Source organism: Scleropages formosus, chromosome 15, assembly GCF_900964775.1.
Source record: "Scleropages formosus chromosome 15, fSclFor1.1, whole genome shotgun sequence".
Lineage (NCBI taxonomy): Eukaryota > Metazoa > Chordata > Actinopteri > Osteoglossiformes > Osteoglossidae > Scleropages > Scleropages formosus.
The window spans coordinates 18,608,128-18,626,174 of record NC_041820.1 but is presented as its reverse complement, the minus strand read 5'-3'; the positions used below and the strand labels follow the sequence as shown (position 1 = coordinate 18,626,174).

Here is an 18,047-nt window from a genome sequence, read left to right as displayed (position 1 = left end):
TCTCTCTCTCCATCCCTCACCTCCTCTCTCTCTCTCTCCATCTCACACTTTCTTTCTTTCTTTCTTTCTTTCTTTCTTTCTTTCTTTCTCCATCCCTCACCTCCTCTCTCTCTCTCCCTTTCTCTCTTTCTTTCTTCTTTCCCCCCTCCCTCCCTCCCTCCCTTTCTTTCTTTCTTTCTTTCTTTCTTTCTTTCTTTCTCTCTGTCTCTCTCTCACCCTCTCCCTAGCTTTCTCTCTCTCTCCGTCCCACGCTCTCTCTCTCTCTCTCTCTCTCTCTCCCTTTCTCTCTCTCTCTCTATGTGTGTGTGTGTCTGTCATTTGAATGCTCACCTTACTCGCTCACACACACACGTTAGGAGAATCTCTGTTCTCTGACACTCACATCTCGGCTGGATCGCGGAGCCGCGTCTTTACCCGGAGTACAGCGCTGTGGCGGACACACACACACACACACACACACACACACACACACACACACACACAGACACAGAGAGACCCTCGAGAGAGGCTCGCAGAGACGGAAAGCCGGACTCGGAGGGACCCCGAGCCACAGGTAAGCGGAAAGCCTTGGCGCCCCGAGCTGGAGACGCGCCGAAACCCGACAGCCGCGGCTTTTACTCTGTTTCGCTGTGTGTGTTACACCACCAGCATGGTCATTAAAGAAAACTGATTACACCGAATTAGCACGGATCGTTTTGTTGAGGAGACAAATGAAATGTTATTTCCGAGCTGTGATGATGTTTTTTGTCGGGTGACTTACAGTATGAGTATGGTACTATAGTAATACTGTGGTATCCAAGTAAATACTGAGTGCGCCTTCACTTGGAAACTGTTAATTATCATGTTACCCGAATGGTTAATTACCCGAAGGAAGTTCCAGTCTCCTGATCGCTGTACACACCTTGTAGACACATGCCGTGGTCATTTCCACAGACACATTTTCACTTCCAAGAAGAAGGAATCCCTCTGACAGTTCTGGAGCCCATGGTGTTAAAAGCAAAGTACTTTGATCATGTAAATGAGCTGAGATGTGAAAGTTGAAATGCCAGCAGTGTGAACATAAAATCATGTGAAGGAATGAGCCCAGATCAATGGTGTGGAGGGTAGGGTTCGAGAATGGGCTGAGACACCCTTCCTGCTGCTGCTGGTCCACATCCGTCTCTGACCGTGACATGTGTGTATTGGTGTGTGTGTTCGCATGATCAGTGTGAGCTCCTCAGGGCTCCCCAGAGCTCCGTAACGTACAGAGAGGAACCGTTTCCATCATTTTAGAAACGATTTATTCCTCTGTAGCCCACTCCTTGCTGTAATGACCATTTGTTCAAAACCAGCTGACCGGTTAAGAATTGTCCCCGGCAGTCCTTGAGATTTCCGGCTTTTTCCATCAAGGGAATGTGCAACTGCTGCGGGGACAGCATGACAAGTGCGCTCATTCCTGAATGAGGCAACATCTGTCTCTTTTAACTTGCCTCCTTGAAAGGTTCCAAGACTAAGAATGACACCAAAACTCTTGGACTCTTCTCCAGTACTGAAGGATTTCCCAGGTTTGTTCTGCTGTCAGTGGTGGGCTACCTGGCCGTGCCGTGAACTAATCTTTCCGTGTTAAGGAATTGAAGGCGCTAACAGAAGACAGCATGATGAAATCTTGCAGCAGTTGGGGGGTGGAAGTACTGATCACCAAGGCATTCAAGATATCTTGCTGCACTACTTCTGTAAATATCCGTAATCATGAAATATCTTCGACTAAATGATGAGATTTGAGGTTTGCGTGATGTTCGCAGCCAGTAACCAATCACTTAGTGCTGCTCCAGTTTTGGAGATGTGGACGAGGCACCTGCTCATAGCTCGCCACCCCCAAGGATCCCCCCTTTCCTTGGCAAAGAGCCAATAAGTATGGACTGGGTCTCTGTTACCTTCCTAGCTTTCCCTCTGGATATCACCAGGACTGCTCAACTTCTTGTTATAGTTTAAACTCATTAATTATCATCATTATCAGTAACTTGCCCTTTTTACATGAACTGTATGGCATCATCGTTAGTCCATGCGGAGTGAAGGTGTGTGCGCTTGGCGTTCACCAGCCATTGTGATGTCGCCGTACTCATAAGGTCACAGCCACGATGAGTGGTTGTGATTTTTTTTTTTTTTTGGAAAGCTGAAATGACTAACCCGAACCATAAAAAACTTGCCTCCTTCTAGGCTCAAGTCACATTCCCCCAACCCCTTACATGTTCCACAGCTTGCAAGTTAGAAGCTTCATAGTTTACACTGGTCTTCTTATTTAGAATAACCACACTATCCTGTCCACCATCTCAAAGATACTACATGTGCAAAATACGTTCGCTATTTATTATCAACCATCATATATTTCCTGGACAGTGATTTCATTGAGAGAGGGTGTGTTTTTCACTGTCAGCTGTGTCAACTGGCCATGTAAAACAGATAGAAAGGCCTGGAAGGAAAGGCATTCATATTGGTAGTGTAATGATTTTTATGAGGAAATATCCGAAGTAACTAGTATTTACTGTTCTTGGTCGTCTCTGTCAATCTGATGCATGACAGTCCGATGGTCCTGCTTGTTTTTTGGAAGTATGTTAAGTACGGTAACAGGACAAAAGGTGGCTGGCATATCAATACATGCCTGCTGATGCCCCAGGGATGCAGAGAAGAGCAGACAGTGAAAGCATAAAGGTCTGGCATGCTGACTGTGACCACAGCTATTTGTGTGTTTCACAACACAGTGTGTCTGAAGAGGGCCCGATAATGCATTCTTTAAGCATGAATTAACTTCTGGAGCTTTGCCAACATACCTTCACGACTTAATTTTTATCTGTAAGTGCGAGCCAAATACAGCCAAATAAAGGCATATGGAAAAGGTGAACTGTCAATATTTCTTAGACACCACCATATTTATTTGAAATACAGTCATGATTATTAGCTCCTGCTGAAGCTTTGAACCTTAAGTTGCAAGTTTTCGTAAGATGGTGATTTTAAACTGCCCTTTCTGTGTTTGCGTGTTTTGTGAATGATTGTGTAAGGGTGCCTTGTCATGGACTAGCATCCTGTCCAGGGTGTGTACTCTGCCTTGCACCCTGACCTTCTAGGATTGTCCCCACATCATATGACCCTGTGCTGGAGTAACATTTTGAAAATAGATGGATCGCTTTTGTTCAAAAAACATATTTTCGTTGCACTGCAAGCATTTATACAACTGGATATATTCCACTGGAGTCGACCAGGATCAAATATGATTCTGAAGTGTATGATCGCATACAGCAACTTATCCCAAATGACAAACCTTATATATACTTATGCAGTCTTTTCTATTAAGTATGCCTCTTGTATATATCAATGTAACAGTTATCTCAATTTATTCAAAGTGACAAATTATTTTCTTTTTATGGGTAAATTGCTATTCAAGTGAAAGATTGTTGTAATCATTATTAGGACAAATATCCTTCACTGCATTTGACCAGCTGATGGGAAAAATTTCAGTCTTGACTGCCATTTTGGTTCGTCTGTTGTGCTTAATGCATAATACATACAAAAAAGAGAATGACAACAACCACCAAGTGACCGTCCTTTCGGCACTCTGAAGTTCACCACTTCAACAATCAAAGGCATCCTGCTTTGACTGCTTGTTTCCATGGCAACTCAAGAGAGCTGTGTATGTGCTCTAAAGGAGGGTCAGTCCAGAGGAACTTCTTGACCAATCAGGAGACTTGCTGGGGGACTCCCTGCCATGGCCCCCACTTACAAAGGTCTGCAGGGGAACACATTAGTCTTCTTGATGACCTCTGCCCTCGGACATCCAGATGACGTGTTTCATTAAGGCCAAGAGCTTTTAAGACACTGAGCATCTTGACTGGATGCACTGTGTTTGTGTGATCCCTGAGGAACTTCTGTTATACCTTTTCGGTATAGCGGTAGGAGATCCGTTTAAAAACAGGGAGTGTTCACTTTAGAGTGTTGAGTGTTCACCAAAATCCCAAATTTTGTGCTTGCTGTTATGGCCTGCCTGAAGCAAACTCTAGGCGATGAGAGCAGCAACATCTGCAGATTCTGCAGGGGTTTTTAAAATGAGCAATTGTTTTATACAAGGAATTCCAGGAGAGGTCATTTATGACTTATTGAAATAAGGACTGAAGAGACTGAGCTGGAGATAAAACTTGTGGCTCTCAATGAATCACAGTGCCCTGTCTCTAAAGCCTGATCTCTTGTTGGCCACCATTGACACGTCATGCCTTTGTGAGGCAAGGTGTGGTACCATGTTTACAAGGATGGAATTCACACTCGACACAGCCTGGGAGCACATGAAAATATTTTATAATTTCCATTTCAAAAGTATATAAAAATAAAAGAGCCTAGTACAGAACCGGGCAGGAATTTACCGACTGTTTGTCCTGGCAAGACCAGGTATGTGCAGTGCTTATCAATAGCAAGACAAAACAGGCAAGCACAAAAAGAAGCTGTATCAGATGATTATAAACAGTTATGGAAGAATGTTCTGGAACAGATTATTTTCCATTGCTGCTGAGACACATTAAGAGGCCTCTCAGCAGATTAGAGTGACCCACACCACAAATGTCTCTGTGGGACTTTATCTGTCACACGTTGTCTTACCTTGAAGTGACTCTAATTAATCCCAGCTTTAAGCTTGTTTTGTCAGCATTTCAAGAAAGTGATGTTTCTGGATTTATTTCTCTCTGAAGGAAATAGCTTACTTTTTCTGAATATTTTGTGTCATCTTGGTGATTTATAGGACCATTCAGTGGTGGAGGATCCTGAGGAAGTGGTGTTTGCCTTCAAATGTCCTTTTGTTTCATGTTCTTGGAAAAAAGATGGAGTGTATTATTTTGATTTATAGAATGGAAGTACTTTAAGTTCAGATAGTTCAATGCAATGATGGGTCTTGGATTTCGAACATGAGAAATGTATGGTGGAGTATTATCCTTGGCAGCACTGATGATGTCTTCTGGGAATAGGAGGCTCTTCCAGTCTCATAATGACTGTAGCAGGGGCTTCTGCTGAGGGCTGTGAAAACTTGCATTAACATGTGTTTCACGTTCTGAGAACGTGCCAAACTGCCATTTACCAAAGGTAAGACACATCCACACAAGTTACAGAATTAAGTCATATATGGGCTGGAATGGGGCAATACAATGTTCATTGACGCTTATTCACCATCGGAGTCAAAGGCACGGTGAGTAAGAGGAAAGCAGTGCAGCAGTGTTTGACTACGCTAAGAGGATCCTGATTTTGCAGTTGGATGCTGCTAATAAGAGCACTGCTCTATCAGTATGCTGCCTTAATCAGTGGGTGAGAATGCAAATGCTTAGGTTAGCGGCTGGGATTTTGAGTGACAAGCCCATGAAAGGAATAATTTCACTAAATGCTGCCTGTCACTCAGAGAGGAAGTGGATGAGTGATCTCTAACTGTTGGCCTCCTGTCTGGATGTCTGGCCCTGCAGGATGACAGAGGTGATGAATACCTGTGAGCCCCCCATGGAAGACTTCAGTGCTGCCGGTGGTCCTGAAGAGCAGGCCATCACCTTCCAGGTGCTGCTGACATACGTATGCAAACATGTATTTAACACACAATGAAAGACAAAAATATACTTATAACAGATGAACCCCTTTATAAGCACACAAATAAAGCGATATATACAAATATACATTATATATAATTATCTTTTTTGAATAACTCTCATCTTACTGAAGTAAATTATTTCTATATTCACCTAACAGTGCAAAAAATATGTGAAAACTGACATATAAAAAGTTTTTGTTTTTTTGTTTAGTTTTTAAAACGCATTCAATAGTTAAAAACTGCATTGACATTGTCACCACAAGGATTGCTTTCAAAGTTTCCTCCAAAATGTTTCCACCAGGTAAAACACAGTGTACCCTTAGACACATGTAGACACACACACACACACACACATTTTCAGAACCGCTTGTCCCATACGGGGTCACGGGGAACCGGAGCCTACCCGGGAACACAGGGGCGTAAGGCCAGAGGGGGAGGGAACACACCCAGGACGGGCACATGTAGACATACATAGCCATATCCGCACAAACACATACACTGGCAAGTGTATGCAATGTATGTCAAACAAGTGCATGTGTAATGTATGTCAGACACAAAGTTTCCATACAGAGACACACATGCACACGCATAACTTACAGAAAATCTGCAGCCCGTGTAAAAGAAGCAAGAAGTCCATGCACACAAAAACATACAGGTGGAAACGAGCGTGTATGATGACACGAATGCTCAAATTGTCGAGGCTGCCATTAGGTGTGTAGAGACATCCAAGAAGTCCTCTGCTGACTTCAGGAGCAGCTGTCTGCAAGCCATCTTCCACTCTTTGCCACTGCTGGTGGATGATGTGACAGGTGTAAATTTCCAGTTGCTCTTCTTTGACAACGGGAGTTACTTCCATCAGCCCCCCCAAACGATTCTGTCTGGACTCCCAAGCCACGTTTTTCACTGTGTGCAAAAAGGTGAAAGTTACAGATTTTCCTTTGCTCCGTATCAGCTCAGACTCATTGCAGGGGGCACTGATTGCAGCTGGGAATGGAAAGGTCATGGTTTTAAAAGGGGAAATCGTCCCCATCACTTGCCGGGGGGAAGGAAACCCCTCCCCCTTGATCAGCGCGGCATGGTGAGCGGATCCAGTGAGCTCTCCTCAGCAGGGCTCGGTTTCTATGGGCCGATGGCTCGCGTTCAACGGCTGCCATTTCATCCTCCAAGTCTGCTGCTTGGGAAAGGATGCAGATGCCTGTAACCCTCTCACCTTAAAACCCTCCCAAATCCCCCACCTCCACCAGTGCCATCAGAATGGCTTTGGAAATTACTGCAGGCTTCATTAGTCATATTCTGTCACCCTGATCCTTGTTCAACGTTCCTAATTTAAGCCTCATTATCTCAAGCAAATTTGCACGTAGAACGTGCAGAATACGAAGGATCAAGTTGCTTTGTGTCTTTATTTTTAACATTTGATGCATTCCTAGGCAGAAGAGGCACCCTCGCACCACATACCTAATAAAGGGGGTCAGAGGGAATGTGTCCCACTAATGTCACAACTATCTGACATTCATTCATTTAGCTGAAACTTTTTTTCTAAAGGGACTTGCACTTAAGTCAATTTTTTACCCGTTTACACAGCAGGATCATTTTTTACTGGAGCTATTCATGGTAAGTACTTTGCTCAAGGGTACTGCAGCAAGAGATGAGATTCAGACCTGGCTCTAAGCACCACACTACCCCCTGCTTAATGTTTGCTTCCAGTATTTATCCTATTGCTAATAATTTTTAGGCCGCCACTGCCTGACACGTTGTTATGCCACCACCCCACACACATATATTTGTCCTCTCAGTGTTGTGTAGGGCTGGCAATTGAATGGGGTGTCTTCTATTCCCTCCTCCTTCCCCATTTCCCCTTTAATTAGATCTTCCCCGACTCCCATGACCGGTACCCCAAGTTGTCAAAACGGCTGCCTTCCATCGTGGTGGAGCCCACAGAAAGCGGGGAGGTGGAGAGTGGGGAGCTCCGCTGGCCTCCGGATGATATGACCCCTGTCGAGGGAGCTGGGGAGACTGCAGCCACCTGCTGTGACCAGACCAAGCCACCTGCACACTGTCAGACAGCAGGTACAGAAATGAGACAGCTGGTCCCTACCAGAGCAGCCTGAAAAGGGCAACAGGGGAATCTCGGTAAATGGAGGCAGGAGTAGGTGCAAGACAGAAGCAGCAAGAGCAGTGTTTTCTTACCGCAGCGCTAAAACATTAAAAATCTAAATAACAAAGTGGTAACACATTTAATAATGGATCTTTTATTCTCAGTTTATTTTAACTGAATAATTGAATGGAATTTGCCTGCTTGGCTCAAGCTATACTGGAGGCTGATGTTCCACTAGATGCCAGCATGCCAGGCCTGAAGAGCTGTCGAGTGATTTGTTTTCCAGCGGGGAAGCCACCTGTTCACGCTGGCACCTGGCCGTCTTATCGGGTCTCTGTCGTAGTCCTTGGTCACCTCACCTATGTGTAGCATCACGCCCGGTTCGAGCCCAGATGCATCTTGCCAGCCTTCCTGCATCTGTGACGCAGATTCAGGGGGCCTCTTCCCTTCCCTTCTGTCCTGCTCCCCTCTCAAAATGACAGCAGGGGTGATTTGTGCCTTATTTGTCTCTATACATTATTGATTTGTTGAGCATGCATCCTTATCCCCTGGTGACTTAAAGCCTCATAGTATTTACTGAAGCAGCTCTCTTTCAATTTGTCCTGTTGAAATGTACATGAGCAGGGCTCCTGTAGAGATTTAAATCAGAACCTTAACCAGTGCTCCACAGGGCAGTTGTTGCCATGGTCTGTTGCCATGCCATTGCCATTGCCATGGCTAGGTGTGTCAGACTGCAAAGAAAAAATGTGACACGTCCTATGCCGCAACGCGTTGCTTGTTTTGTCATGCAAATAGACTAGAGATGGAGTCATAACTCAGTTCCTCTGTTTTGAAGTCATCATCATCTTTGGGGAGAACGACAGGTAATGCAGCCATTAATGTAATGCAAAACGCTAAAACTAACAGGCAGATTTCGGAATCTCCGAAAACTCCATGTCAAGGATCTCGATCAGGAAGTAGTTTGAGAAACATTTGTGTGAACCCATTGCCCATTGGCCTAAGGTGTGTAAAATCATCCCCTGTTTTCCTACAGAGGAGCTGGATGTTGCTGGTGAAGACAGCCTGGAGATGAGCGGGGTCATGGGTGGAGACTCCAACTGAAGCCACTTCACCCTCATGACCTCAGCTTTCACTGTGAATGTCTCCAGACAAACACGAGCACAGAGAACAGGGGTGGAGGGTGTGGGGGGTTGGGGTTCAGGAAGGGGCTAACCCACCTTTCCACATATTACCTGGTTCCCTACTGGCAGACCGCAGTTTGGACACACCAGAGTAAAATGGTCTCTGATAGCTCACTCGTGCCAAATTCTGGTGGTAGCTACACTTCTTTGTAGAGCCATTTTTTGGTTACATACCCACCTGGACCTATGTAAAACCACAGAACTTATCAGATCTCTTTTGTTTGTGTTTTGTCTTTGGTTGATTTTTTTTTTTTTGGTAATTTGTAGGAACACAGACAGAAAGTGTGCGTGCATTTGTATGATGTAGTGTACGCTAAGATTTTGACATATCTGCCTTTAATCCCAGTCTGGAAGTCCTCTATCAAAAAGTACAAACAGCGGAGTGGAATACATTTCTGCGTGTGTGTGTGTGTGTGTGTGTGTGTGTGTGTGTGTGTGTGTGTGTTTATTACCTTGCTTATTGTTGTACATTTGGTTGTGGCTGTCAATGTCTGTTTACTTCTGGGGTGGAATAAACACTGCCACTTTGCATAGATTGTACCTTTTAATGAGCAGTATTTCTGTACGTGTTTTTCTGCTGTCAATTTAGCATTCCAAATTTCAGAGGCTATAAGTTTCTGCATAACTAGATAGAGATCCTGAGAAACCTTGTGGTTCCCTTTACTACAGCACAGGATTTCTCCTTTGACCTGAAAGTTTCTGTCTGATTTTCAGTCCCCGGGTGCTTCCCTAAAACTAAGTGGTCATCAGAGCATCATCACACCAAGTAGGTACTGGGAGCAGTCAGTACTGTAGTCAACAGACTCCCTTTAAAAACAAGAAGGGAAGCATCTAAAAGACAACTTTATTATTATTATTATTATTATTATTATTATTATTATAGCAGATTAAAATGTGCTGTCCAGTTTTTTAAATTAATTTAGTGACTCTGTGCATCTGTGATTTTTGTTTTTTGTAATAATGCCTACCCAGTCAGTGTGTCACTGAGTCTTTGTGCCTCTCTGCACATGACTCATAAGTCCTTACTCCAAGCCATCCTGCTCCCAAGCCTTACTGGCCAGAGTTTCCCCTCATTAGTAGTCCTCCGTGATGTTGAACCTCGTGCCAGTTAGCGATAGCTTAGCTTTGGGAGGACAGAAACATACACCAATAATTATTATAGCCACTTGATCTATTAAATAATAAATTGTTCTCTTTGTATTATAAGAAAAACAGATTAAATGTGCATAATGTAATAATTCAACTTAGAGGTCTATTTTATGTAGACATTGATTTTGTTCAGTCACTGAAATTATATTTCCAGATATTTTTATTTAGAGCTAAATATAGAAGTTGTAGACAAGTAGAAGTTGTACAAAGGATCATATTTCTGTATATGTTGCGATAAAGATGACTGCAGGTTTACAATAAACTCTGGTGTTAACTAGAACTGCAGGTGGTAGAGTGTGTTTATTTCTCATTTGCTGGGTATGTTGGAACACAGAAAAGTGCAGACTTTGTGTAAGAGTGTGTATGCCCTATTAACCACTACTAGGACTACTTCAAGTTTCCCCCAAAGGCTGAAGGGATGTCTTCCAAACCACCTTGCACGAGCCATTCAAGCCGCTTTGCTTCTTTCTTCCAGGTACAGTGCTAGTCAAAGGTCTGAGAACAGGCAACATGTGCAGCCTGGGCAATAGCTGTATGGCACAAACTGGGCAAAGAGTCAAAGCACAGCAACTCACAAGTGTCCTACATCTCTAGGAGTTGCTGCAGAAGAGCTAGGAAGTAATGTTGGCTTTTTTTCTGTACAAACTTACCAAAACACCTCTTGAAAAAATAGTGCCCTACATATGTTCCCAACTAGGATAGTGTATTTTCAGGGATCTCTGTAATGTCTCCAATGCCATCACTAGTGGGGTAAATAGTAGTGCTAATTATAGAAACCCACACTTGGAGAGGGACCACAAAAATTCCAGTAGAAATTCATGTTTCTTGTTTAAAAGAGCATTTTACAGATAAAAGCAACAGAGCAATATTCTTTCAAGTGGCCCACAATTCCTGGCTATGGCCCTGATTGTATTCTACCACCACCCTAAAGGCTACATCTCAGAGTGGACGGTCCAAGCAAGAAATAACCATCTACTCATGACCTTCCTCCATGGATGTGGCCTCTGTCCATCAGGGCTGCCTCTCTGCATTGGTGTGGCTTTGCTCCCGAAATGTCAAAGAAACTGCTCAGTTGTTCTTCTCCGGTAATAGAGAAGGTTATGCCGGAGATCCCTTTGAATTGCCAGAGGATTCTCGGCAAGTAAAGCACAGGCGAACTGACCTTGAAAATACTTTTTTCTATTCCTCATGCAAAACAAGCAATAAAAGTCCAAGAATAACAGTACGGTGATAGTCTTGGGCAAGAATGAAAGTGGGCTGACCCTGTCACACTGCTAGCCCTCGGTAAAGAAAAATCACCCAGAAATGGAGGCCCACTGGCGTGTGGGAGGCTATAAATGATTCAGATCCCAGAGGGACTCAAAGGTCATTGCGTCCTTCATACAATTATGTAGGGGGAGAGCAAAGTGGAGGCAAGGGCCCAGTGGGAGTGGCACTCGCTCCCAGCTAAACGGTGGTCAAAGGAAAACATCATCCACTTCCTCCAGAGAAGCCAGCCACACCTACCTGTCACTGGTGGTAACTAAGGTCATCTTGAATTTCCTGGCTTCAGAGTTTGGGGAGCATTGCACTACCATTAGGAAAAGCAGAAATAATACAGTGTTCACGTAACAGCTACAGTGTATCTTGAAAGTTTGTGAGCTCTTTAGAATTTTCTCCATTTCTGCCTAAATATGATCTAAAACTTGATCAAACTTTCACTGAAGTCCTAAAACTAGATAAAGAGAACCCAGTTAAACAAATGAGACAAAAATTTTACTTGTTAATTTATTTACTGAGGAAAATTATCCAATGTTACATATCTCTTTGTGTATGTGAACCTCTAGGGTTATCACTTCATTTGAAGAGGAAATTAGAGTCAGAAGTTTCAATCAACAAGATGACAATCAGGTGTGAGTGTTCTGCTTTATTTAAGTCTGATTTTCACAACAAAGGTTTATGGAAGTGTGTCATGGCTTGAACAAAGCAGGTTTCTGAGGACCTCAGAAAAAGAGTTGTTGATGCTCACCAGGCTGGAAAAGGTTACAAAACCATTTCTAAAGAATCTGGACTCCACCAGTCCACTGTCTGGCAGACTGTGTACAAATGGCGGAAGTTCAACACCATTGTTACCCTCTGCAGCAGTAGCTGACCAACAAAGAAAACATCAAGACCAAGGCGTGTAATAGTCTGGGAGGTCACAAAGAAACACAGGGTAAAATCTAACGAACTGAAGGCCTCTCTTGCATTAGCTAATGTCAGTGCTCATGAGTTCACCATCAGGAGAAGACCGAACAACAATGGTATGCATGACAGGATTGCAAGGAGAAAGCGTCTACTCTCCAAAAAGAACATTACTGCCTGTTTACAGTTTGCTAAAGACCACATGGACAAGCCAGAAGGCTACTGAAAGAATGTTCTGTGGACAGATGAGACCAAAAGAGAACTTTTTGGCTTGAATGAGAAGTGTTACGTCTGATGAAAGGCAAACATTGCATTCCAGCATGAGAACCTTATTCCATCTGTGAAACACTGGCTGTGGCAGTATCATGGTTTGGGCATGCTTTTCTGCCTCTGGACCAGGATGGCTTGCTATCAGCGATGGAACTATGAATTGTACCAGCAAATTCTACAGGAACATGTCAGGGTATCCATCTGTGTACTGAAACTGAAGAGAAAGTGGGTCATGGAACAAGATGACCCTGAACACACAAGTGGCTCTACCAAAGAATGATTAAAGCAGAATAAAGTTAATGTTTTCGAGTGGCCGAGTCAAAGTCCTAACCTTAATCCTATAGAAATAGAACCTGAAGCAGGCAGTTCATGTAAGGAAGCCCATCAACATCCCCAAAGCTGTTCTACAAGGAGGAATGGGCTAAAATTCCTGCAAACCAATGTGTGGCACTGATCAACAGTTAAAATTGTAAAGGATTCACAAACTTTCAAGCACCACTGTTATGTTATTCAAGCGCAATTAGATCTGGCCACTTAAAAGAAACCATTGAGACAGATTCCAGGCATGTCTAAATCATGTGCACGCAAACACACACACACCAGCGTTTGTCAGATCCTGGGCGTAACTCTGAACTGGTCTGACTGCTCTGCCATAACAAGCCATTTCATGAGCTGCCAGAGACCAGTGGGCTCTCTGTGACTCGCTATGACAGTTTAACATGGAAATGGTTAACCCCAGAATGTGATTAACGCGATCCCCTCCCTGTCCAGTCCCACTTTAAAGGTCCGTAGTAAAACCCTAACCAAATTTGTGTTTAGACTGCATATCCATTTGTGTCTATATTGTGAACTGCGCTGCGTTATCCTTGTCCACTCAAGAATCTTTTGTAATGCTTTAATCTTTGTCCACTACCCTACTTCAGTATCAAAGAGGCACTGGATGTACATTTCCCTGTATATAAGCAATTGATTCACTTATGAATGCAGAAATGATTCTACTCAATATTAATATCAATCTCAGCATCTCTGTTAGCCTATTGTTGTAAAATGTGAGACTACAAAGAAAAATTTGGGGTAATTTTTTATTCATTTTTCATTTCCATTTTCCACAACAGCGATAAAGCAACATCACATAGACACTTACAAATCTGTTGATGTTAAAGTGCCTTTTGATAGAGACCATTAAGGCAAGGCCTGTTAGGCAGGGTATTTTTTAACTGCCTGTGTCATGTAAACACTTTTATCTCTTCCTCCTGCTGGCTTCAAAAAGGGCCTTTGAAATACGCATAAGGCTTCCCTAGAACAAGACTGTCACTGCTGAGACATGTCCACCTACTTTCACAAGCCATGCGATCAATAGGTTCAGCTCGATCAATGAGGAAGCTGCCATGTGGCGGAACTGAGCAAACCCTTTGCCCTGTAAGTGAACCAGACCAGTACGTCAACGATGTTGTTTTAGTGAAACCTGTCGGCACTTGTGCATTACACCTCCTAGGCCCCTGACGATGAATAAGCTGGAAGCACTCCTCTATTCCACCTCCATCCAGATACCTCCATCCACCCTGCCCTCTCAACAAGGCTCGCAGCTCAGCTCATCATAAGGGATTCTTCCAAGATAACTGCGGAAAAGCTGGCAGCCAGGGTATAGTCAAATGACAGAGCAGCGGATGATGACAGTTGGATGCCGGCAGCAACGGTTCTTCCATGTAAGGTGCTAGCAGGGCCCCAGCTGGGTGTGGGGATTTTTGGAGCTTCCCAGGAGCTTGGTCTGCTCAGTCATGCATGTCCACACCTCTCCAACCTCCATGTTACGGCTAGCAAATGAGTGTAAGTCCAGAACAACAGGTCCCAGATAAGTACAGAACAAGAAGACAAGCTAAATCACTGTCATAGCTCCAGGAACGCAGAAAGCATGCTGAAAAAGTCAAAGGGCAGTGCTGCTTACAAAAGTATGGTTGGTTCCATAATTGGGGAAACAAGGAGATCTTTTCTTTTTATGCTCCGTTGCATGTAAAAAACATCCAACCGAACCTTTTCATGTTCACGGTAATGCAATAGCTTAGCCTCAAAACCTTCTAGTGTATTTAGTGTGGTTTTTGATGACCAAGGACACAGCTGTATACCCGTAGGCAAGGAGAATGAGACCCTCTGATAACGATGTTCATCTCCCTCTATGAATTTTGCAGGCTCCATGCCCGCCCTTTAAGCTGTCCCCAGTTTTGTTACCGCTCCTCCTCTGTGTATGGGTGGTTATCAGCACTGAAGACCTCACAGAACCAATGCTGGAGAACAGCAACTGTGTCATCTGACAGCCTCAGACAGTCAGATGAACACAACATGCAAAATGGGTGGCAGACCAAGAGCAGGCCTGATTGCTTGGTTTGCTTGAACAGGAAGCAGAATACACAGCTCTTTTCCATAGACATTTGCCAGGCTCCTTTTACAGCCCTGCTCATTCACCACCTGCTCATTCACAAAGATGCTAAAGTTCATTCCGAACTGCCGTCGGCATCGAGGTGTTGTTGTGGGCAGGGGTCAAACAGGGGTTGCAGTGTGAATAAGCAGTGACTGGACACGAGGCTGATGTCACCACAGCATGCATCTTTAAAAAACCCGATAACTGTTCCAAGCCATGGCCTCATCTGCCCCTAAATAAGTCTGTCAACACCACAATCAGCCCTTCTCACCTCTCACTCACACCCCCAGGAGGGCTCAGATTATGCTTGCTGCGCGTCACTGCTCTCGGTCACATACAGTGTCACCACGACAGTTCAGGCCTAGTCCCTTCAAACGGGCTTCAGAAGCAGAGCAGGGAACAGAAGATGTCTGTGTAAGTGGTTTATAGGGATGGTATGCAGGAGTGATCCCACATTTTGTGAAACTTCGATGTGAGGCTATACCCCATGTACACGGAGATAAAGACACAAACTTGTCAGGGAGTAAAAAGCCATCCTCTAAAGCAGGGTATGTTTACTAGAGCAGACGCACAAGGACACACACGCATAAACCACTATGATAGTGTCTCCGGCAGAGCTACCCATGCAGCGGTACACACACAAACACAGAGATGCCTCATGTCACAGCATGCATAAAGCCCTCTCACGTACCGAGACAGACACATCCATGAAAAGCTTGCGCTCAGGGGAAAAGTCCCAGACAAGATTTTAGCATTCACATATAGCTGCAGCTCCATCATCCCTCAAGACAGAACCGGTCTCTCACCTTCCCCGCTGTGTGACCTGGGGATCCGGACGGACGACGGGATCTTCAATGGCTCCCCCAGGCAGCACGCCCTCCTCTCGGACGCAGAGCCCCCCTTTCGGAGGTAAGGCTGGTGTTATTGTAACGAAAAGGACAAGCTGAGCTTTTGCGCCCAGCTGCTTGCACTTCCCGCCATCCTGCCCAGCGCACTGCAACCATAGCGGAGCCTGCTAAGTGTCCTTCGCAAGCTGTGTCGCATGTCTGGATGACACGGTCAACATAGCGTCACTTTCCACCTGCAGCTATTCACTGATAATTCTTCCGCAGGGCCACAAAACGGCACGAGGGCATCGACTGCGCATTAAAAGAAATAGCAGAGGCCGTGTCGAAAAAGCAAGACGAAACAGAAAGAAACGGAGGCACAACCAGCCTCCCTTCCAATGTCATCTGGACGCATTTTCTGGGCCTCACGCCAGACCTTCATTCCTCAGCCAAACAGAAATGTAATGAATTTTCACCTCGAAACTCAAGCATGTTACCACCATGGCCGGGGCAAATTTAGCACCAGGAAGTTTTGGAACTTTTTGGAATGTGGCCTCTGGAAAAAACAAAGCGATGTCTGGGTCTAGGCCTTGGAGCGAGGACTGACGCTGTGGTGTCTTGCGCTACGACAGTGAATCCATCCAAGGTGATTCAAGCCTAAGATTCATGTGGTTGGCTTTCACTCCAGCTTCCACTTACGTAGTACATGGCAAACAATGTAGTTTAAGGACATAGATAGAACAGCGGCTGCTCTTTGATGCGGCATCAGGGTGAAGAAAAGAAGTTATGAGTGGGTAGGCGGAGAGTGTGGGGGGGTTATTATTTTAAGACCCCAGAGTGCCTCATAGCCCCCTGACAGTTCCCCTGCTTAGCCTGAACATCCCCCAGCAGCCTCTAGGTGACGGGGAAGGAGGCGCACAGCGGAACACAGCAGCTTTCAAGTGCCTGTCAAACTCAAAGGGGAGGAAACGCTTCTATGGCAACCCGCATTTTGATATGCAGCCTTTGGGTCCAAAATAACTGTGTCAGCGCACAAAGCCGGCACTCAGGAGCCCTGAAATACGCCTGTCTGTGATGAATGGAGGAGTGCGCTTAAATATTCATGTGGCCGACCGCGGAAGCCTCACGTCTCCTACCTTTTATCAGTGTACAGTGTGGGAAGGCGCCCCAAGAAAGAGCAGGAACTTTTCTTGGCGGCATAGTTTTGCGTCATGCCAAGCCATCTTGCGGGCACGAGTTTCGACTCTTGTTCGATATTTGTGTCTGAGTCACGTCAGTTTGAAGGTGAGCTGTTTTGTCATTCCAAAATCCAAACGGGTGCCGACACCCAGCGTTCAGTGTATCAGGAATTACATTGACAAACCCAGCCTGCTGGTGAGTTCTTAGTAAACCCCTTGGAGTGTCTGAGACATAGACGTAACAAAGGAGGCTTGGGGTGTCCTCCAATATTGATTCAAGCCTAATTTCCCCACCCGCAAAACTTGTGTATCGCTTCATTGATCACCTTTGCTATATGTTTGGCCCCCAAAAATACTTGCCACGTTGTTATGCCTCTAGTGTAATAATCTCTCTCACACACACACCCACACACACTGTCTGAAACCGTTTGTCCCAAGCAAGGTCACGGCAAGCCGGAGCCTAACCCAGCAACACTGGGCATAAGGGACACACCCAGGACGGGACACCAGTCCATCGCAAGGCACCCTAAGCAGGAGTTGAACCCCAGACCCTTGAGAGCAGGACCCAGTCAAACCCACTGTGCCGCTGCACCCCCCCAATGTAATAATATGTTTAACGTTATTCATAATATCTTAATATACACTGAGAGGGCATGCACCCAGAATCTATCAAGTGTTTTTAAGTTCAGGAATAAAAAGCATAACGGCTGCAAGACGTCAGCGTTCCAATAAGACGTAAGAGTGTGGGAAAGCCTTTCAATACTTATAAGCCCACATGATCCACATGGGACAAGCGGTTCTGAAAATGTGTGTGTGTGTGTGTGTGTGTGTGTGTGTGTGTGATCCACAACCTTCAAAATACATTATTATTATTTTTTTTAGGTTAGTGATGCTTCGAAGGACATATCTCTTTATTAAATTATAGAAGGATTTCAGTGTTGGATATGTTTATGTACACCAAGGGTGCAGCTTGACTGAGAGCAGACTAATGGGTTATGCGACTGTTAATGTATAGCTTTCATTAAGCTGTTTATACTGCTTTGAATCTTCTGATCCTGCAGACCATTTGTGAAACATGGGCAAAGTAAACAACTGAAAATTTCATGACATTCTGGGGATTGCGGAACAGATTTTTCTAGGATGCCTATGATTCTCGTCTCAGCATAACTTCAGTTGCCTTT

General features: G+C 44.7%; 1 protein-coding gene across 1 annotated transcript; it reads left to right on the top strand.

The window, feature by feature from the left end:
- Positions 1-296: 296 nt before the first annotated feature.
- Positions 297-10,246, top strand: si:dkeyp-72h1.1 (LBH domain containing 2). The gene is made up of 4 exons (XM_018727479.2): positions 297-553; positions 5,469-5,556; positions 7,453-7,654; positions 8,716-10,246. The coding sequence occupies exons 2-4, from the start codon at positions 5,470-5,472 to the stop codon at positions 8,781-8,783; spliced, it is 357 nt and encodes a 118-aa protein (XP_018582995.1). The 5' UTR covers positions 297-553; position 5,469; the 3' UTR covers positions 8,784-10,246.
- Positions 10,247-18,047: the final 7,801 nt, after the last annotated feature.

Excerpts from the sequence above, each read along its gene's own strand:
- si:dkeyp-72h1.1 (XM_018727479.2), top strand. The coding sequence starts at position 5,470 with ATGACAGAGGTGATGAATACCTGTGAGCCCCCCATGGAAGACTTCAGT. Across the intron at positions 5,557-7,452 it reads AGCAGGCCATCACCTTCCAG|ATCTTCCCCGACTCCCATGA; the intron begins GTGCTGCTGACA and ends CCCTTTAATTAG. Across the intron at positions 7,655-8,715 it reads TGCACACTGTCAGACAGCAG|AGGAGCTGGATGTTGCTGGT; the intron begins GTACAGAAATGA and ends GTTTTCCTACAG.